Here is a 22,076-nt window from a genome sequence, read left to right on the forward strand (position 1 = left end):
GTATATTGCTTTTCATTGTTCAGGTGTACATTTTAGGCTGTACAGTGTAACCATATGTTGAAAAGCGTTATAAAAATAAACATTTTTAGTGTTGTACCCTACTGAAGGCATTATGTTAATACTTCCCAGATTCATCTTTGGAAGTAAGGTCCATATGCTTCCCCCACATTTATCATTATCGGTAGGTGAAATGAGAACATGTTCCTTCTATTGTTAACTTGTTATGAGGCAATGACTATGTTATCTTACAAGCTGAGCAATAACAAATAATCACACATACATAAAAGCAACAAACACAATTTTCTTATACAAAATAACTAAAATAACTAATAATTTAAGTGACTTAAATATATAAAGTACATTCCAGGGTACATCTATGTCAGAAACGATTAAGATGGGTGGCTAATATGTATTCCATCATCCAGCTGGGGCTTTTCGTGCATGTTTTTGCCTGGGTTCTCTTTGGGTATTCTGGCTTCCTCCCACAGCCCAAAGATATACATAGTGGGGTTAGGTTAACTGGTGATTCTAATTTGCCCATAGGTGTGAAAGTGAGTGCAAACTGTTATCTGTTCCTCTTTGATAGCCCTGTGACAGACTGGCAATCTGTCCAGGGTTAACCCAGCTTCTTGTCCTATGATAACTGGCATATGCTCCAACTCCCCCACAACCCTGATAAGGATAAGTGAGAATGGATCGACGGAAAATTAGCATTCCCAAAAAGAACACAAATCAAACACACTGCTCTCAAGCACATCTGTTTATTTAAAGACTTGTTCAATCTTTATCATGGAAAGGTATGACTTGTCTTGAAAGGTATACTTGAAAGGTATCCAGTATGACTACCAAATGTATTCAATAACCCTTTAGCAACAAACAGCTATACTTTTCTTTTTTTTTTTTTCATGAACAAGTTACAGGGGATTATGACTGCACTTTGGATTTTGCATTGTAGTTTCTATTATTTTGGAGGCAAAATGTATATATATATATATATATATATATATATATATATATATAAGCAGGGCTGGACTGGGACAAAAAATCAGCCCAGGCATTTTGAGTAGAGACCGGCCCACCAGGTATTATAGGAAAAACCCTAAAGCCTTTGAATGAAAACAAACGTCGTTGTGACAGTGATGTACACTGTCTTGTTGGTACATATGTATCAATCTAATAAACTTAAACCTACACCATCCTCCCTATTCTGGTATTCTAAACAGTACTTGGCCGAAACCCAAAGGCTGCTTGGTTGAGTTAACTTCCTGAACTATCTACAACATATGGTGAAAACCTGACATTAAGACAGAGAAGACTAGAGGTGAGACATGATCATTACTGAATATCAAAAATAATAAATGACAGATTTAGTGATATTTTCATAAACCATTCATTTGCCACATCAATAAACAGCATGGCAGGGCAAAATATTTTTTCTAACATGGCAACCTTTTAAAAGTGAAAGGAGACAGAAAGACAGGTGAGAAAGAATAAAACTTAACTGACTTTTTGATGGCATTTTACAGAAAGTACTAGTACAGTATCTAGAAAATGTGGGAAAATACTGGCATCATGTACAGTACTTTCTTCTGAAGAAAGTATGTTGGGACCCTGAAAAAAACTTACTATGTACAATAATGGATTTCTATAAATTTGACATCAGATGAAGACTTTGGTTGTAAGATTCGGATAACTATTTGTTAAAAGCTAGAAATTTTAAATGAGAATAAGAAAGAAAAGTATTTCTTTGTGCCCCCCTCCGGTTAATGCTCTACCTGGCCCCATGGCAAAACTTTGCTAGACCCGGCCCTGCACAGTTACCAGCTGTCAGCTACATAGAAAAGGATCCTGGTGTAAGTTGTCTCTCAGAAACAGTTCATGGCTTTCCTTCAACCCATTCATGTCACCTAAAAGGTAAACCAGTTTCTCCATCACCTGTTCAGCTCTGATGATTCAGTAAGGACATCTCCTGGTTTCATCTTCATGTTTCCCTCTCACCAGATAACCAAACCGATATCATGACCAGCAGCTTTTATGGCTCCAACAAACATCAGCTGATACTAGAAAGTAATATTAAATAAATTCTATTCATCATTGATCAGTTTCATGATTGAAGTAGCAGCAGGAGAGGGAGGGGGGAGAATGAGAGAAGAAGAGGCAGCTGACAGCGTAAAGACACAGAATAACTCCAGCTTTTTGTCTTTTTCTTTATTGTAGCTGAAGTACGGGACAAATCGCATTTATTTTCAGCTCAATACGAACCGCGTAATATTAACTCTGAATACCAGAGGATTCCGTTTTTTACAGGATGGTAGGCAACTCTACTAATTAACCATATGAATAAAATAAAGTTCACCAGTAACATATAGCACCCACCCAACTGTATAGAAACTCTGTCATGCTAGCTAGTACACAGTACGAGTTATTGTAACTGACTGTAAAAAGTTAGCACAACGAAAATAAACTACACCTAAACTTGGTTTATATCTGACCCAGATAGACTGCAGGTCATAACTTCTAACCTGAAGCTCATTTCACCTGACAGTCGGACCGGCGGCTGCCATGGGTCTCTCCACCTCCGCCTCCCCTTTCCCCCATCCACCTGCTGGCCTCCACCACTTGCTAATTTTACTGAATCTGTGAAAGCTCCACCATAGCCACTACCAAACAATTGAGTTATTTTTACACGTCTGCCAGCATCTGTCCAATCCGCCACCTTTCACTGTTTACACCGTAAAGAAAAAAAGACAACAACAACAACAAAACATCGGCCCATTTAAAACAAAAAATTACCATCGGCCCATGTATATAAGATTACTAGTGATAAAGTCAAATATAGATAAAGTTAGTATATAGTGGTATTTATTTTGAAGGGGGAGGGCCATTACCATCACTTATTCATTTTTATAACACAGGTCTTTGGTTAGATGATTTGCAACTGATAAAGACAGAAATGAAAACATGAAAAAGAAATTACCATCCTTTAAAAAAAACAACTGTCTTCTTTTTGTGTAATTTCTCTATCATTTTATATTCGATTGCTCCTGGATGGCCTCCTGTTTTAAATTTTTTGTTTCTGAAGATTTCAAAGTAATGGCTCCAGCTTCCCCCGCTGTCTGCTCCAAACCCAAAGATAGTGACCTGGGGAAAAAAATTGAAGTAAAGATTTAATGTATTGTTTCCACTAGGAGCATTGTATTTATTTATTTATTCATTCATTCAGTTAATTTATTCATTAACTAATAGCATTCTTAAAAGAAATCGTTATCTCCATGTCCTATTGAGGACCATAGAGTGCCCATAGAGCACTTTATGCATAAATGCTGTGATGACAGGGATTCTGCAAAAGGAATAGGGATGGGTAGTATCTTCACTGACAGTTTTAGCATTAATGAGAGCACTCACTGGAGTGAAGGTTCTTCTAACAGTACAACAACCCTAAGCATGCAACCAAGATAACAAAAAAGTGACTTCTTGACCACTTTGTAAATGTCCTTGAGTGGTACAGCCAGATTCCACACTGGAACATGACTGATAATCATTGATAATCACTTCTCAGTTCTGGGATCCCCCAAGTGTCATGTTTCTGGGTCCTTTTGACCCAGTTTTTTTGTTTGTTTGTTTTTTTGTTTGTTTGTTGTTTTTTTTTTTGGGGGGGGGGGGGGGGGGGGGGCGTTGTGCATTTTTGGTCATTCTGTATTATTTTTGAGTTCACTTGTATTCTATGGTTCCTAGCTTATTCTGTTTAGTATGGTTTATTAGATCTCCCCTTGTGTCTTTGTCCTCTGTCTCACCTGAGTGTGTGTGTTTATACAGTGTGAGTCCTTGTGTCTTGTTTCCCCTCCTTGTGTTTTATTCCTTCATATTTCCCTAGTCCATCATTTTTGCTCTCTCTCTCCCTCGCTCCCTCTCGGTTGCCTCTCCTCCATACTTTGATAGTCTCCCGTCAGTGTGCGTTATGTTGTGTTTGCTCTTCCCCTGTCTCTTTATGGTCATTCATGTCAGCTGTGCTTCCCATGTGTTCTCACTTCCCTCATGATCCGTCTGTGTATTTATGTCCGCGTCTCCCTCAGTTCCGTGTCCTCATAGCTTTGTGACTCTCCCTGTGTTTCCCTGTGTGAATGATTATTAGAATTCCCCAGTTTAGTTCTGTACGATTTTTCCTTTTTCCAGCAATAAATCCGTGTTTTTGGGGTTCACTTCCTGCTTCTGGGAGTCTGCTTTTGGGTCCTATTCCTGCCTGCACACAGCGAGTTCATGACACTGAGGCCACTTGCCCACTTTGGGGGTCAATGTTCCAATTACCACTGAATCACTGTTGTGTTGCCTTAAATTACCAGATCTTCTCAAGGTCCTTTCTCAGCCCTAGGTATATCTCAAGCTTCTCGTGTTCCCTTTTCCTGAGGTTGCTATCACTTGGTATAACTAACCAATATGTTGTTTCTATCTTGCTGATGTACTCATGGATCTTTTGTTTCATCCTAGTCAGTGGTTCTGACACTCACTAGACCTTGGTCACCTTCCCTTCTTAGGACAATGTCTCAGGTGGCTGAGTTGCAGCTTTTCCAGTGGCCTCTTCATGGTTCCTATTTGCCTGTTGAAGTCCCTGGTACTTGTGGCTATCCTCAGTGTCTACAATGTTCTGGTAGTGCAATTCCCTCGGTTCTGAGTAGTTTCCCTCTCTTTATTACCATCTGACAACAGTTCTTCAGTCTGAATGACATTCCAATGTCATTGTTGTACATCCAAGAGAATTGATGTCACTCCTGGCATACATGTAACACCTGTCTCATGTAGCTGTGAGTGGGGCCTGGGTCTCAAAGGTGTAATTTGCTTTTGATATTCTCTTGTTCATGCTTGTAACCCAAAATATGAATCAACAAGCTACAAGACAAGCATATAATTTGAAATGCACTTCAATTTAGTGAGTGATTCCCAGTAAAAAGAAAAAACGAAATAAAGTAAAAACTTTTGAGTTTAGTGGTAAATTAATATGTAGAACTGATAAAGTGGTGTTCACTACATTTCATTCACTATGATCCGGGGTGCACATAAGTGGTCCGCAGGTGCGCATGCGCTGTCAAAATAAAAGACGTGCACCAAATAAGAAGTTGCAACGCGCGTTTGCGTACATATAAAAGGCACTGTTTTTGTCCGCTAGAGTGGGATTTTCACGGCATATTCTGCACCACTTCTCTGTGCGTTCATCATTTGTTTGAAGCCAGCTCACCTCCTGCAACCACTTTTCCGAGAATATGCGCTTCTTTTGCGGGTTCGGACTCCTTCTGACATTTCTTTGGAAGTGGAGGAACACCAAAGTAATTGCTTAAAGGAGCTTGCTTCTTCAACATCTTTAAGAGGTCTAAGCAAATGTCTGTCCTCCTCCAGAAAATCTTAGGGGGAGGGTAGCCCACGCACACTCAGTCCCAGACGTTCTTAAAAATAAAACCCTTGTTGCAGGCCTAAATCATGGCTGGGGTGCATTGTGGCCGCTTCACTTGTAAACAACCAATAAAATAAAAGGCACATGCCAACATCGATATTCAGAGCTTCTGACAATTCAAAGAGACAGGTGGGAAAAAGGGCATCAAGGCTGCCAGCAGGGTTCAGCCACGACACACAAAATCCACAGTCACACTAAATCCACAACTCAAATCAGCAGAAGAGACCATACGAGCTTTGCTTCCATCACACTGGTAAAACGTCTGTCTCCTCCTCCTCTTGGTAGGTTACAACAGCTCCACATATGAGGTACTTTCAACCATGAAAGTAACAGCATGTTGCTAGTTTACAGACACAAATGTCCACTCGATAGTAGAGCTTATCTCTCCTCCTTCTCACACACACAGTAGACCCCACAGCCCCCGCCAAATCCCACCCCTTTACCTAAAACTCTTATGGATTGGCTGGGGGCACACGAGCTTTATTACATGCCTATAAATGCTTTTTTTTTTTTTTTTTCCCTTTCCCGTTTGGTTCTTTTGCCATCAGAATTATTGTCTAAAGGTTAAGAAAGAAACGGATTTACTTTACCAAATTGACCATCCCAGTCTTGCCGTAATGGTCTATTTGATTCACCTTTTATTGTTTATTTTATTTATTTTTTATTTTCACTTGCTAGATACGGGACAGACTTGAATGAGGAAAAGAAAAGGGAGAAAGGAAGAGGGGGAAAAAACAGCAGAGAAGAGGGACGGGGATAAAGGGCAAAAAAACAAAAAACAACTAAATAAGCAGACAAAGAAAATACATATATCAATCACCTGGATCAACTGTTGAGAAAGAAAAGAAAACAAGCCGAAGAAAACGAGAGCAATACAATAAACAACATCACGATGATATATGGGAATATAACAGTAAATACTAAATATTAAACATTATTGTGCAGCACGTAATATCGACAGCGCACAGTGCGCTTTGAGGTAGCAGCCAAAAAGGGTGTAGTTTGTGTGTGTGAGCACCCGTGTGTACACCTGTGAGCATAGACGCTCTTGTTTTTAAAAGGTTCCTTCATGTAATGATCTGCTAGAGGGTGTGTGCCTATAAAATTAAACAATATAATAAAGGACACTTCAAAATGTAAATAAGAAGGCAGTGAGTCTAAAGAACACACATCACATACATTAAACACATGCATTCCAAACTTTTCCACTTAAAGGGTAAATTATATAACTTATTTTAACACATTTTAAATAGTTTCTCTCTGCATTTCTATTAATATGCTTTTGAACATTTAAGAACATAATGACCTGAGATCGCTTTTTCAGTAATCAAAATAAACAATTTGGTTTGGCAAAGGCTACATACAGCTTGATGTCATCCAGATTGAGTTGTTGAATAACAGTTGCACTATTCTGTAGTTGGTTTCCATAGCCAGGCTTGTTAATGAACTGGCTAAGGGGGTTGGAGCTTATGCAGAACAGCAGCGGGGACAGAGCATCTCATTGGTAAATGGCACATTTGATAAAACTTGTGCAACTGGCTTGAAGTTTGCCTGTATTGTTGTTCACTACATCTCTATTGAATACACTAAGTACAGCTTTCACAATTTCTGTTGCTGGGATCTTAGCTCCACTAGCCACTGAACATTGTTGTTGTAGGTTGCATCCTTCTCTCATATGCACTTCCACTTTTGTTAAATCTTCAGCCTTCGGGGAAACCAAGATGGCGGCTTGAAGTAAGGTTGCACCTGAGAGTGCTAGCACGCCAGTTCATTGATTTTACACTGATAACCTGCAGTTAAACTTAAAATACAGATATTGACTATTTGTAAGTCTGGGATGAGCATCAGCGACTACTTTTTGAAACAGTCCGACAACATGCCACGAAGGAAAGTTGTAGTGTCTGACACTGCGACGGGCAGTGAAAGGGATGAAATACATAAGGTAAAGACCCTCATTACCTTATGTAGGGAATTGGATTATGTTGACGTATGGAGGGCACAGCATTCTGCACATAAGGAATTTACCTTTTTCTCTAAAGTACATACTTGTTATACAAGAATTGACTACTTCTTTGTCCCAAACCTTATTTTGCCATCAGTTACGTTTAGCTCGATTGGTAACATAGTTATATCAGACCATGCAGCAGTTTTCCTTCATTGTAACGTCAGGAATCCGGCCCCCCAGGATAGACATTGGCACTTTGACCCCTCTATCCTGTACGATCTAGGATTGACAGGCTACCTCACAGAGGAACTTGGACAGTTCTTGTTAATTAATACACCCTCCACGGATAACTCGTCGTTACTCTGGGAGACATTAAAGGCCTACTCAAGAGGTCTCATTATTTCATATACTAAAGGTAGAAAGCGTAGACAAGCAGAGCAAAGGAAGGTTTTAGAATCCAAGCTAAAACACGCAGAAGGAGATTATCTTAAAAAACCTTCTACGGGTAAACTCAAAGAGATTTATGCTCTACGTTCAGCATTAGACTGTCTACTGACAAAAGATGCAGAGACTAAAATTAGATTTGCTAGGCAAAGGTTATATGAACATGGTGACAAACCTGGGAAGTACTTAGCCTACCTGACTAAGAAGAAATCAGACTCTCAGAACATCACTTCAATCCAAGATGTAAATGGTAAACAGTTTTTTGACAACACCAGTATTAATAATATATTTAGAAATTTCTACGAAGACCTTTATAAACCGCAAATTCAGACAAATACAGCAGACCTATTGGATGTATTTTTTGCCCCTCTTAACCTTCCCAGGGTGTCTGAAGACCAGAACCTCAAATTGGACTTTCCCATATCAAAACAGGAGGTATTAGACGTCATTAAAGAGCTGAAGGCTGGCAAAGTAACGGGACCAGACGGACTATGTGCCGAGTTTTATAAAGAATTCAGAGAAATTTTAGCTGGCCCGCTGCTGAACATGTACAATGACTCCTTTAAAAAGGGTCTCTTGCCCAATTCTTTAAGGGAAGCCAATATATCCCTTATACTTAAAAAGGGCAAGCCACCTGAAGATTGTGCCTCCTATAGGCCAATCTCTTTGTTGAATGTGGATCTAAAAATCCTTTCCAAGATATTAGTAAAACGTCTGGAGTTTTCACTCCCCTCGCTTATTAATGAGGACCAAACGGGTTTTATTAAAGGGCACAATTCATATAATAACATGCGTAGGTTGTTGAATATGATGAAGATGGCTGACTTCTAAATGGCCACCATGGTCACCACCCATCTTGAGGAGTTTGCCCCCTCACATATACTAATGTGCCACAAACAGGACTTTAATATCACCAACCATTCCCATTTTATTATGGTGTATCCATATAAATGGCCCACACTGTACATCAAACATAAACTAAGGAAATTTCTCAATGTAGTAACCCTTGATTTTTAAATGTCAACTTAATTTTATTTATATAATACATTTAAATGGTAAATGGCCTGTATTTGCATAGCGCTTTACTAGTCCCTAAGGGCCCCAAAGCGCTTCACACATTCAGTCATCCACCCATTCACACACACATTCACACACTGGTGATGGCAGCTACATTGTAGCCACAGCCACCCTGGGGCACACTGACAGAGGCGAGGCTGCCGGACACTGGCGCCACCAGGCCCTTTGACCACCACCAGTAGGCAACGGGTGAAGTGTCTTCCCCAAGGACACAACGACCAAATTCGCCCATTTAAACAGAAGCTGACACAAAAATTGCTTTTCAGGCAAACAAACACATTCAGCTCAAAAATCATGTTACACTGTTCTTGCCAAGTTAAAACTAATTGTTGAATCTGTTTGACTCCAACACTGGCCCTGTACTTGGCATTGAATCAATACCAAGTATGGAATTTTTACACATTGCTAGCCAAGAGTTATGTAAAACTACTTTCAGCTGCTCTTTTGACACAAGCGGGTAGGCTCTACATGTTTGGTTTGGCAAAACTTTTAACACTTGATATCCTTCATGGTAGCACCTTTAAACACAACCCTAAAAGAGGATGTGTCTTTAGCTAGAGTAGTTGCTGCCTTTGGTTTGGAGGTAAATGTGTCAACCATCAGATGTCCACTCTTCTTGACTCTTCTTGAAATAACCATAGATACATTTCTGTTTTAGTCATGTAGTCATCTAAGGCAGACTTTTCTCAACTTTGCTGGTAAATCAGTGTTTCTCAGTGTTTAACTACCACCACTGTCAGTCAGATGCATAATGTACAAATTGTTTAAAGTGAACATACCTCATCACACATCACTAGGCTGAGAACCACAGCAAGAAAGCCAGTGGATGGATAAGCACCCTTCTTTCCCAGCCATTCTTGATGAACATATTTCATGAAAGCCGGATGGAGGATCCAGATCTATTATGAATCAGACATAGCCTTAAATCTGAGTTCTATGAACTATTAATTTCTGCAATGAATTCACAAAATACTTTAAATTAGCACCACTGTAGCTAAGAGAAGCCAGTATTTGTTTTTGGTGGTATGGCTTTGACTATTGACCTGCATGACCTTCCAGGCACATAAATGCCAAGTATGAGAGATTGGGAAAACCATAACAATACCCAATACAGAGCAGAGTAAACAGTAAATACTGCAACAAAGAAAAAGCTGAGGTGCTTGTGAAATGGCTTGCACATCTGTAGCAATAGTGGATATGCTAAATCAGGTTAATAGTAAAACCTACTGTATATGAGATTATCCAGTTCAGTGTGTAAAATCAGCTGACTTTGTCGCCTGCCTGAATTAATGGTAGCTTAAATTTATTACTTATTATTATACTTCTTAGATATCATTATATGCCAGTTTTGTTCATGTAAACCTAAAATACTCACCAAATCTTTGTTAGTTATCTTCTTTAATTTTGTAGCACCATTTTTCCTGTTGAAAAGATGAAATGAACTGATTACATAAATAAATGCTAATAATTACCTAAGACTAGCACATCACAACAAAAGATTAAGTTGTTCTTATAACAATTCATATAACTTTCTGCACTTTTTGCTGTTTAAAAAAGAATGGCTGACATCTGATGGGTTGTCTCAAAAACTGTTTTGTTTAATTTGGTTGTTCTAACAACAAAACAAAAAAAAACTAGACTGCATTTTTCCTTACAATTAGCTGAAACTATATTGCAAAGCAGTTAAAATCTGCTATTCAGAACAAAACAGTTATACAATTTCTAGCAACATAGGTTTTAAGACAGTAGCCCTTTTAGCCTACCCTTGATTTAAGTCCTTCATGAGCCACAAAAAGTCACTTGTTTTGAAAGGAAAAAACAAGAGATGAGTGGTATTGTCCAGTCTAATAGAACTCTCTGGATACATGACATGATGAGTTGTTTTGGTTCCAACATCTGTTTCATAGCCTTTGGTACGCCCCCGATTCATTCTAAATTATACAGAAGGATACATATTTAGCACATACTTTAGATACATAAATATACATAGACTTATATTATATTATACTATATTATATTATATTTTTTGTCTCGCAAGAACATTGTTTACATTAGATTTTATGTTTGTGTTAAATGATTATTACCTTATTACGATATCATGGGAATCAATCAGAGGTCCATAATGCGATCTTCTCAAATTTCCAGAATTCCCCACCACGGCGCAACTCCTGCAGTGATCAGGACGAGGTTCTCCAATATCTGCAACTGGTGTTATTGTCTGAAATAGCCTCTCTAGAGTTTCATTGTAGAAAGTCAAGTTTTGAAGTCTTCTCCCCTGTAAGTTCTGACAAAGAGGAGAAAGTTATTGAAAAAAAATCAAACTTCCCCACAGAACAAAAATATTATAGAATTTCCCAATGATTACAAGTTCATGAGTCACCAGTAAGTCTGGGAAAGATCCTTTCAAACATACACTCCTCTTGATTAAGCTCACAGCTCACAGTTAGATCTTGTCTAAATGCCCACCCCTTTGACTTTTTCCATATCAGCATCAATATTATGATGCGCCATTTACAACAACTGTGAAAGATCACTGAAGCTCAAGAGTAAAAAATGTAGACTGATTTAGGCAAAAATCTTATTAGGCCTGAAGTTTATTTCAGTACTTTCATTTGATATTTAGAATTAGGGCTGTTCGATATAACGATATATATCGGATGACGATATAAAAACGTCTATTGTTTCATTTTACGCTATCGTTTGTTTCGTGGTGTCGCAAAATGAACTATTTACAGCAATAATTTTTTTCATTGTTTTGATGGTCACTGTAGTGGCTATATTAATTTCTTAAAGATCTCTCTTTCTCTTATATTTAATATAACCACAGTACAGGCGGACAAGCACCTGTTTTTATGCGTTGTGGTTAGCAACAACGACGGTAACACCATCGCGTGTCCGCTTGTTTATGTTCCACATAAACCTTTCACAATAAAACTCAAGATCCTGTTGAGACTTTTCAAAATAAACTGAACCACGTGAAAAAGCAGATTATTTACGCATGAGAAGTAAAAAAGAGCCGCCAGGTGCTAAAAAATAAACCTTAGACTCAAACGGTAGAACAGGCTTTTTACCCGCAGCACGCCGTGTAATAAATACTCACAAAGAAAACGGCGGCCGTTACAACTTATGTCTAAAAATGTATAGTTTCGTGCATCGGTTAAAACACTCGACTCCAGCTACATGACGCGCAGCTGGAAACACTTCCCGCAAGTTGAGCTGCCCGAGATTCACAGAAGTTACAGAAAATGTCACATTTTTGTGATTTATATCGTTATCGGGACGATAGAATTCTTATATCGGGATATGAGATTTTGGTCATATCGCACAGCCCTATTTAGAATTGTTCTTAAAAGTTTAAGACTGATCTGCAAGATACAACATCAGCATTAATCTGTAAGTTTCTTCAAGCATATGAGTTGTGCACATTTATGCAATGATAGATTATGAACAGTACTTACACAAACATATACTGTAGATTCAAATAATATTTTTTGTCTTTCAATTCAGATAGAGTCACAGTTTTACCTCAGAGCTCTAAGTTATCATTAGTGAGAACCTCAACCCCTGGGCCTGAACGCTACCCCTTTCTTGAGAGAAACAAAAAAATTCTCATTGCCATATTAAGCCATTTCTTTTGACAGAAGTTATATCCAGAAAAACTCCATAAAAGGTTGCAGACCAAAACAATTGCCTTACTGATTGTCTTACTGATGAGTGGGAATTCGCTCACATGCTTTTTTGCCCCATTTAGTAAATCTGGCCCTTTAAAAAAAATGCAAATGATCCAGTTTTATGCGTAGGGAGGCGCTTTCATATTGTGATATTGCGACTTTCACTAAAGGAACTAAAAAAGTTTTCCAGAACTTGTCATTGCCAGTAAATGGTAAGGATTTTACCATTCTTCAGGTAGAAATACAGTAGGGTGAAGAGTGCAGTATATTTAAAAGAATAAAAGATGGATAGTACAAGGTGCTTTAAACTTGTGTAGTTTGTTTACTTACACAATAGAGAAATATTTGTGCTTGTTTTTTGGATGGCGGTAGACCGTGTCATTTAACAGCAGCAATATGTTGTTAAATGTCATGACATACTTGAATATACTGCTCTTTAATAATAATAATAATACCTTTAACATCACCACAGAAGCCAAAAAAGTGATATGTTGATTTTTTTTGTTATTTACCTTCCACCAGAGGAAATCTTCCTCTGAAGGTATATGTTTCTTTGACATAAAGGGTTCAGGAGCTTCACTGATGATGTCATTAAACCAAGGATCACTGTCTCTTAGACATTTCTGACAGCCACAAAGACTCGGCTCGTGATGACAGAAGGTATATCCAGAAAAACTCCATAAAAGATTGGAGACCAAAACAATTGCTGTGATACTCAGTAGCGGGAAAATGCTAACTCTGGATCTTCGCCATTTGAAATACATCTTGGCAGATTTCCAATCTGAGAACAAATACATGTGTGAATGTGAAAAATAGGACTAAGCCTTTAGAATACAGTAACAGAAACAATAGCTCTTTACTTATAAATATTTATAGTTTGCAGCATATTAACAGCATTGCACTGGAATGCACAAAATCGGATAAGCATAAGTTGGTTAGTGTCCACTTATATTCATGGCATTTGAACAGATAGCATTTACCAGCATAAATCACCTCCCACATTATTAGTTCATGTAAGTAACAACATCTGTTGTTTGAAGTTGAATAAAACAGTATGACACCCAACAGAACGGAAAACACACAGTACAAAATATTTCCAGATCTTGGTCAGATTCTGCATTTGCATGAACTGTTTATCTCATTGTTTTCTCTGCTTACCTCTGTTGCTGTTGAAAAACTCCTGTTCAGTTAAACTTTCATTGTGGTTCTGGTGCTGATTAACCTAAAATGAAGTAACATAGCAACAAAAACAACACATTGATTAAAAAGCAAAACAACTCAAAATGGCACTCATTAAAATTATCCCATTTGCTTCTGAAGAATTTGACTACACAATATTAGGCCACTCTTTGAGGCAGAACAAGATCAATTGCTAAACTGTTAGAAAAAAAATAGGAAAAAAGAAATCTGGGAAATACATACTAAATAAATGCAAACACACTTCAGAGGTGCGCTACAGATTAGTGTGAGATAACACAGAGTGTAAATTTAATGCATCTTACCAAAAACACATTAAAAAACCAGGAATATGAGTCAAGAAGAACTTGTAGGATATATCTATTAAGCTATCCATGTAGCTCTCAAAGTAATGAGCAACTGTTCAGTGGGAGAGGGAGGGAGGGAGGGAGTGGTTGTTGACTATGTGCAAATAACTATAGAGGTTGTGTCTGACTTGTGCATTGCCACACAGAGAAGTCGTGGCACTAAATTTTATTTTATTATGACAACCCACAAAACCGACACACATGCAAACACACATAGATATACATAAATACCTTTAAATATATATTCTATTAGCCTCTTACTCAGCACAATACAGCTGATATTTGAGTCCATGTTTTACACCATAACATTTAACGCATAACTCTTACTAGAGGTTCTTTATTATTAGCTGAAAACTTAAGATTCCACCCTCATATATGGTCATATGGTAAATGGCCTGTATTTGTATAGCGCTTTTACTAGTCCCTAAGGACCCCAAAGCGCTTTACACAACCAGTCATCCACCCATTCACGCACACATTCACACACTGGTGATGGCAAGCTACATTGTAGCCACAGCCACTCTGGGGCGCACTGACAGAGGCGAGGCTGCCGGACACTGGTGCCACCGGGCCCTCTGACCACCACCAGTAGGCAACAGGCTAAGTGTCTTGCCCAAGGACACAACGACCGAGACTGTCCAAGCTGGGGCTCGAACTGGCAACCTTCCGATTACAAGGCATTCCCAACTCTTGAGCCACAATCGCCTATCTTTAAAACCTCTAACTCTAAAACACTATGCAACATGGGAGCTACAAATACTAACACTGACCATTCATTGAGGCTACTAAGAACACAAATGAAAAAGTAACAAAGTAATAGAAAACCCAACATAAGTTGTCTAAATAATGCTGCCAAAACAGCCTCAAGAGGATAGTGTCATTGATATTTGGGCAGGACCCCTTCACATGTCATTGTCTGATGTCATTTTTTGTGTCCTTTGTGCTAGTATTACCATGCAAAGGACATACTAACTGTAATAAAAAATAAATGGAGAACCTTTATCGTTGTGTAATATCCAGTGCATAATGTGAAAAAGTGTTTCAATAATAATAATAATAATAATAATAATAATAAGAGTTCTTATTGTTGTTGTAATTGTTATTGTTATTATTGTTATGATTACTTGATAGGACTAAATGTTACAATCCCTAAAATAATTGGCACCATTCTTGAGTGGGCTTGATGACCGGGTCTGTTTTCATACATAAGGTGCACCGGATAATAAGGCAAATTAAGCTTAAAAAAAAAACAGGTCAGATAAGTCAAATTTTACTCAACTCATTCTTCTTGCTTCCTCCACTTCCATACCATTGATTGATTAATGTTGAATTCTCTCGTAGCTGCTCTATTCCCATGTTGTTGCAGTATATTAATGACTAACCTTGAATTGTGGCTGGATTATCTCAGTTGTTCTCCTCTCTGAAGTTTGGTCTGCTTACAGCATCCTGCCATGCGATTATATTTGTCGCTAACCATCGGGAACCCTCACATTAACTTTTATCAAGTGGAAAAAAGTTAGCGTTCATCCTCCAGCTTCACTGTGTTTATGTTATGCTAACATAGCTGTGTCGCTAGCGATCACACAGCACATCATTATATACCAGCTAGCCCAACTTCAGTAACCCTACAAACGTCATTGCTGCTTTGATGCAATTATTTCTGACCTCTGCCACTGTTCTTACTGTGATGGGTTTTTTTTTCTTTTCACACTGATGTCTTCAGGTGAAACTTTGGGTATTTATTTCAACCAATTGTGTGTTTTTGTCCTCATCCAGCATTAAGCCATTCTTTATGGATGTCTCTCTGCCCAGAGTGTGTCACATTTTGTTTTTTAGTTTGCAAAAAAAATATCTTCTTTTTCATTGATATGCTTTATAAGTGGCTTCTATCATCCAGAAAAATAGATTTAATAAAATTATTAAAAAATAAAATAGTTGTTTGGGGTTTTTTTTCAAGTAAAATTTAAAAGAACTATTTGTTATACTAACTAATTTGTCTTAAACACTGGAAATCAGTTTATTTAATATTTACAAAACAGTAGTGTTATATGATATTTTTGAATTAAGATACAGATTATTATCTTTGCTTATAATGTGTTAGCTGATTTGGATCAGTAGAGAATCATGTGAGTGCAGCTGGCTTGCAAAAGACACATGATGCTTAATATTTATTTATTTTTCTCTCAACTGAAACATTACAAATAACATCACTTAGAAATGCTTGCTTACCTATCCCATTTACGTTTATTCTTAAATGGGACTAATGGCAATATTTTTCTCTCTTGCAAAATTTAGATTTTCATTTTTAAATTTAGGTGAAAGGAAGGTGTAGGGAATTTTAGGGGTTTATCTCTGCCATTTCCACTATGTGGAAACCATTGGATGTAAACTTCTTAGACAAATCACTGTTTTTACACTGTGACTTGTCACTGTTTTGCCCTGAGGCATCTGGTTTGTTGATACTGAAAATAATGTTGAAAGAGAAGGCGTGGACACAACCTAAGGTTGTCAACACAAGAAAGGACTGGTAATAATGCGCTAAATTTGCTTTCTAAAGTTCTAAACTTTTACTTTATTTTGTGACCAGTATGACTGCTGACATGTTAAAAGGTTTGTCAGCTGCTTGCAATAACAATAGCTGTTAACTACTGACTAACGAATACAATATGTATATTTCATGGTGTGTGAGTTATTCAGGGGTTTAGTAGACAAAGAAGTCAGCAGTGACTGTGATATACACATATCATCACTATAAAGAGGTCTCCAAATAAGTAACAGTACTCTATTATTAAAACTGATGATGATTTGTATGCTATTTATGACACTGACAAATGTTCAAATCCGTCACAATATTGGAGTAAAAGAAACACTTCCAAAAAAGGATACTAGCATACATTTTAATACTTCCTAGACACTGAATTTTTGAATTAAAAATGAATAACACTGATATTAAGCCATTTATTAGTTGTGTAGCAATGTATATACAACTCCAATTACACTATGGATTACATTTTTTAAGGTACTTATCTACCTATTTATTATATCCTGGAAGATGATAACTTTGTCACAGACGGCACAGAAATTGATCCAAAAGCAGACACAATGCACAGAAGCGATCGAGTTTACAATCAGTTTATTTACAATAACATAATCAAAGTTTACAGTGAGAGTCCTGTCCGGGACAGAACGTCTGAAACAGGAGCGAGAGCGGAATTGATACACAGCGAGGTTAGTGACAGAGAGAGGTTAAACAGTGAGAATTGAGCTTTCCTTACTTTTTTGTGCAGAGGCGTATTAAATCCCAGTTCTTTGTATTCTTTACGGCCAAAAAAGACACAAGGCTCAAAGTGGTCAAACTCTAAAAATGATCTTTAATTTTATATATTACAGAATATGGAGACTCAGCAGACACACAGACACGTCAGCCAAAGTCTGAAGCAAAACAGGCGGCTTAGTCATTTATATACTTCCTCTAGACGTCACACACACTTTAAGTTTTGATCAAAGACTCTGCTTAGTTTCACTTTCTGGCTGCAGGTCCTATTTTGGCAAAAGCATAGTTTCCTGTCAGTACTTTTAACTCAAACTCAAAGCTGGCCCTCTCTTATACATAAAACAATATAATCAGCAGATAAGCATTCAGATTATATATTTAAATCCCAACAGTTTCCCCTTTTTGTCTTTTTTAAAAGACGACATAAACCCTAATTTATCCCATTAAGTTTACTTCCATGTGAGAATAATAGCTAAAATATAACAAAAGAAATAATATCAAAAATGTAACCTTTCAATTGCCCAACCCTTTAGGTCCTCCGTCCCCCTCAACGAGTTATACATTTTCAATGTTCCCTTATTACTATGGCATAATTACTTAATTAATTACACAACAAATAAATCAAACAAATAAATCAAGCCCTTATACAGCACCTTGCGTTTATGCTGGGCAGTGAGCTACCATTGCTTTTCTTCCTACGATGCTGTAAAGTTAACTTTGTCAGTTCAGAGGCTAGAGAGGACTGCGCTACCGTTCATTGTTTGGGCAGACAAAAGAAACCTGTTCAACCTGCAAAAAAACAGTTGAACTCCCGTCAAGTCAGATGGCAGCTACTTTTTGGTCGATTCAATTTCACTTTAAGCTATGGTGCTTAAAGTGAAACCTGATGCCTTGTCTTAATTTGCTGAAGTAGAAAGTATCTTGTAACATGGAAAATCAAAGACTAGATATGTCATGGCTGTGTGCAGGCAGGCAGGGAAAAGGACCCAAAATGCAGGACTCACAGAGGCAAGATGAACTCAAAATGGACAGCTTTATTGCGAGTTGCAGACTGGAAAGAAAACTAGCTATACTGGAGAGAAATATGACACGTAAACTTGAAAGAGACTAGGGAGACCGAACATAGAGACCTGAAATGTGGGACAGAAACCAAAACACAAACAGTCATAATCCATGATAAAATCAAAAGTAAAAGTACGAAACTCAAAACACTGGGTCACCGACCCAGGACCGTGACATCCTATCCAGCAAATTTATCCAGATACCACTACATGACCCCACTGGCAGTCTGTATCTCCCCTGTATTGTATACTTATATAAATAATTGGTTGACATCAGGGGTAAACTTTAAATCCTATTTCCATTTCTGTGATGGAATACAGATTCTTGTATTGATCAAAGAGAAAATTTCACATATATATGTATAACTTCTGCTCTAATGTTTTTGTTGGTCTTCTCTTCCAATTTCATCTTGTATCTGTTCTGGGTTCTGGGAACCACTGTTCTGGGTTTTGGACCAAGGATTTTGTATTTTTGGACTCCCAATTTCTGTTTATGCTGAATTATGTTCAGTTTGAGTCTAACTTAGTTTAGCTCTAGTTTTCTCTTTTGTCTTTTCCATTGTATTTATCCTGTGTGGTTGACTTTACAGCTGCTTGCAGTTGTTTAGTTTGTCTTACCTTTAATTTGTAATTAATTTGAGTTCTTAGTTCCTGGTTTTGTCTTTAAAGCAAAAGTGTTGGGAAAGCGCTGCAAAAACCACCCTTCAGTCTTGCATGCTGTGGCCGTTAGATCTTTTGTGTGGTACTTGCTTTTCGTGCCAAAACACAGGAAGGTGTAATAGATTTTTTCCATTGTTTGCTTCTTGTTTTGATCATTTTCTGTTCTAAACTGGAAAGAAATTAGATGGTAGTTTTCAGGTAAATGATCATGATACTCCCGTTACCTGTTTCTGCAGGTTTTCTGCTTAAAAAAAGAAGTTAAGAACTGTCAGTCTCAAGACTGACTCAACATAGACCAATGGCAAGAAGGTTATAAGAAATTTAATAAGCAGAAACTAAATCAGTGTTCTGTGGCCTGATATTTGAGGCCACAGAACACACTTTATTTTAGATCTTTGCAAATTCTAAGATGGATTCTCTAAAAAGAAGCAATTTCCCAGTGTGTTCATCTGACCTGCTAAACAACTGTCATATAATTCCAATGTTGTATACCAAGGTACAACATTTTACTCTGGTCATACAAACAAACAAATTATTTTGGTCATATGCCCTTTTTTTGTCTCTTTATTTGAGCATGGAAAACTGAATATTTTGTCAGCTTTTGTGTTAGAATGCCAGGTAGTACATGTAAAGTACAAATAAGCTTTTAATTTTTTCAAATTTCTTACAACTGATGATCTATTTGTAACTGGGTGGATTCTAGGTGAAGTGTTATTTTAAATTGGCTGCAGGCCCTTTGATTACCAGGCAACTGGCTTTCCAGGTTTTCATTGTTTGTCTTTTGCATTCTTGTCATTGCTGTCATGGTCCTGGCTGTGACCCAGTGTTTTGTGTTTGATTTATACTTCTTGGTTATTCTTAAAGAAGCTTGGAGTTTCTGTACCTTACCTGTGTTGTGGTTACCCTTTTTCTCTGTGCTTCATGTTCCCTCTGTCTCTCCGGTCAGTCATGACTCTGTCTCAGTGTCAGGTCTCTGTGTTATATTTCCTGTTTTACTTTGAAGGTCTGTGTCTCATGTCAGTGTGATAAATGTCAGTGATAACCATTTTATTCTCAAACTAGGCTTGATTCACATCAGGGAAACTGAACCACCCGCTTTATATATAAAATGATTTCTTTTTTCTTGTTCTCATTTACAATATTTTAAATATTAATAAATAATAATTGATTTACAGAACTAAAATTAAGCCATGACTTTGGAAAAATAACCCTATGTGTTATGTTTAACAGGGTTAGGGTGTCAAGTTTCTTCTGCTCTATTAAGTAGTAAAAGAGCGCCCTCTATGTATCATCATATATAATGACATCTAACTTTAACCTTTTGTGATTCATCAGTCTAAAAGTCCAATTTTGGGGATTCTAATTTAAATTTTGTAATTGCAAAACACTTCAGCACTTCCATGTGAGCCATGTTTAATAAGCCCCTTTGTTTTCTTTTATCTCCCTTTTATTTCATTTGAGTAATTTTGAACAAGTGTTTCTTTTCACTCTGATTGGTGATAATGATTTTCTGGAGGTCATTAAATCATTAATCCTCTATTGCCTATATTGCTGGGTATATATTTAATTTGGAAAGTACTGTGGACCATAATTTGGTCGGCAGTCCAAGGGTCCACCTCTTGAAAAGCAGCATACCATACATTGTCAAAGCTGGGTGATCCACATCAACCTTTATCGTGTGTGTGTGTGTGTGTGTATACTGCTGACAGTTTTTCTTGCTCTCCACCTTAGCTCTCTTGCTTCCCTGTCTCTGACTGTTTGTGCGTGTAAGAGTTCTGCCTGCTCTCAGGGTATGACAACTCTCCACTCTCCACAGATATTAACAATAACACTAATTTTAGGAGATCAACCTTGTAAAATTCTAAATATTTGGTGACTATATTAGACAATATGGCATTGGCATTTTTTCTCCACTTGAAAAAATAAATCAGCTGGGCTCTTTCCTCGCCTTCAGACATTTTACGAAATTTTACGTAGCAGCTGCACTATATATCAGGATGGTGTTAAGACTTCTAAAGCTGCTTTTTTGTCCAACATCATCGCGACTAATAGCCATAACCCCCGGCCCTGTCTAAAATTTTCAATTCTGCCATCAATCCTTGCCCTGATAAACTAGACTTTGGCTCCCCAGCTCTCTGTGAGCAATTTTTTAATTATTTTACACGGAAGATTTCACTTCTAAAAACCTCACTCCCACATCTTCCTGTAGTGAATTCTCTTCCTCCTGGTGAATCTCTGTCCAACTTCTACCACTTTGAGTCAATTTCACTTTTTACTTTTAAAAGTATGAATGATCAATTGAGAAGTTCGAACTCGGCTCATCATTTCCTCCCATCCCGGATTTTAAAGGATGGGTTCAATGTAATTGGGCCTCATTTCTTATCATTGATTAACTTATCATTACTCACGGGCCGTGTCCCATCTGCATTTAAACATGCAGTGGGGCAACCTGCCCTAAAGGCACTCTTTCAGGGGTCTAGTGGAGTCCATGCTTCGACAAGTAAGGGCTGTTTTCCCATATCAGTATCACTTAGCAATTTAATACCTTATTGATTCTCTTATCGATTCTTATTGGGTTTTCATTGGCTTACCATCACTAAGCAGCATATCAAAGACATTGCTAACATGCAAATTAATTGCATGCTGTGTGTTCAAATGTTTGTACATGTTGGAGGGATTTCCCCCTTTGTTAAAAGGTGAACAAACAAAACATTGTTCATATCCCTGCCGTAGAATGCACCACTGTTTTCCTCCTCTGGCACACAACTGAAATCTGTTAATTGTATAAGTGTGATAGTAACCGATAAGCACAATCCAAAGAACTGAACTACTGAGAACCAGTTCTCTGAAAAAAGTCCTCCCTACATGCAGAGAAATAAATGGACTTTTACGGTATCGTACGGTTACAGTGTAACCTTGGTTCTCTTAGTGAGAGACTATCTCTCCACACCGTTACA

General features: G+C 37.7%; 1 protein-coding gene across 2 annotated transcripts; it reads right to left on the bottom strand.

Annotated features, from left to right (window-relative positions):
• Positions 1-892: 892 nt before the first annotated feature.
• Positions 893-17,543, bottom strand: LOC118455973 (CMP-N-acetylneuraminate-beta-galactosamide-alpha-2,3-sialyltransferase 1-like). 2 transcript variants are annotated; one of them, XM_087834904.1, is made up of 8 exons: positions 17,400-17,543; positions 13,739-13,802; positions 13,093-13,361; positions 10,994-11,193; positions 10,673-10,840; positions 10,285-10,330; positions 9,689-9,808; positions 893-3,141 (listed from the first exon to the last, which is right to left on the bottom strand). In XM_087834904.1, exons 3-8 carry the CDS (start codon positions 13,342-13,344, stop codon positions 2,974-2,976), a joined length of 954 nt encoding a protein of 317 aa, XP_087691030.1. In that variant the 5' UTR covers positions 13,345-13,361; positions 13,739-13,802; positions 17,400-17,543; the 3' UTR covers positions 893-2,973. The 2 variants fall into 2 exon arrangements, with proteins under 2 accessions (XP_087691030.1, XP_087691031.1); XM_087834905.1 differs by lacking the exon at positions 17,400-17,543 and adding an exon at positions 14,083-14,140.
• Between the last annotated feature and the right edge of the window lie 4,533 nt (positions 17,544-22,076).

The sequence above is a fragment of the Neolamprologus brichardi genome, chromosome 22 (assembly GCF_056152115.1).
Source record: "Neolamprologus brichardi isolate AB-2024 chromosome 22, ASM5615211v1, whole genome shotgun sequence".
NCBI lineage: Eukaryota > Metazoa > Chordata > Actinopteri > Cichliformes > Cichlidae > Neolamprologus > Neolamprologus brichardi.

What these genes read in the sequence shown, in the direction of transcription:
- LOC118455973 (XM_087834904.1), bottom strand. Translation starts at nt 13,344, where the DNA reads ATGTATTTCAAATGGCGAAGATCCAGAGTTAGCATTTTCCCGCTACTG. An exon ending in AGATAACTAACAAAGATTTG is followed by an intron (nt 9,809 to 10,284) that starts GTGAGTATTTTA and finishes GATTCATAATAG; the next exon opens with ATCTGGATCCTCCATCCGGC. An exon ending in GCCTAGTGATGTGTGATGAG is followed by an intron (nt 3,142 to 9,688) that starts GTATGTTCACTT and finishes TTTTTTCCCCAG; the next exon opens with GTCACTATCTTTGGGTTTGG.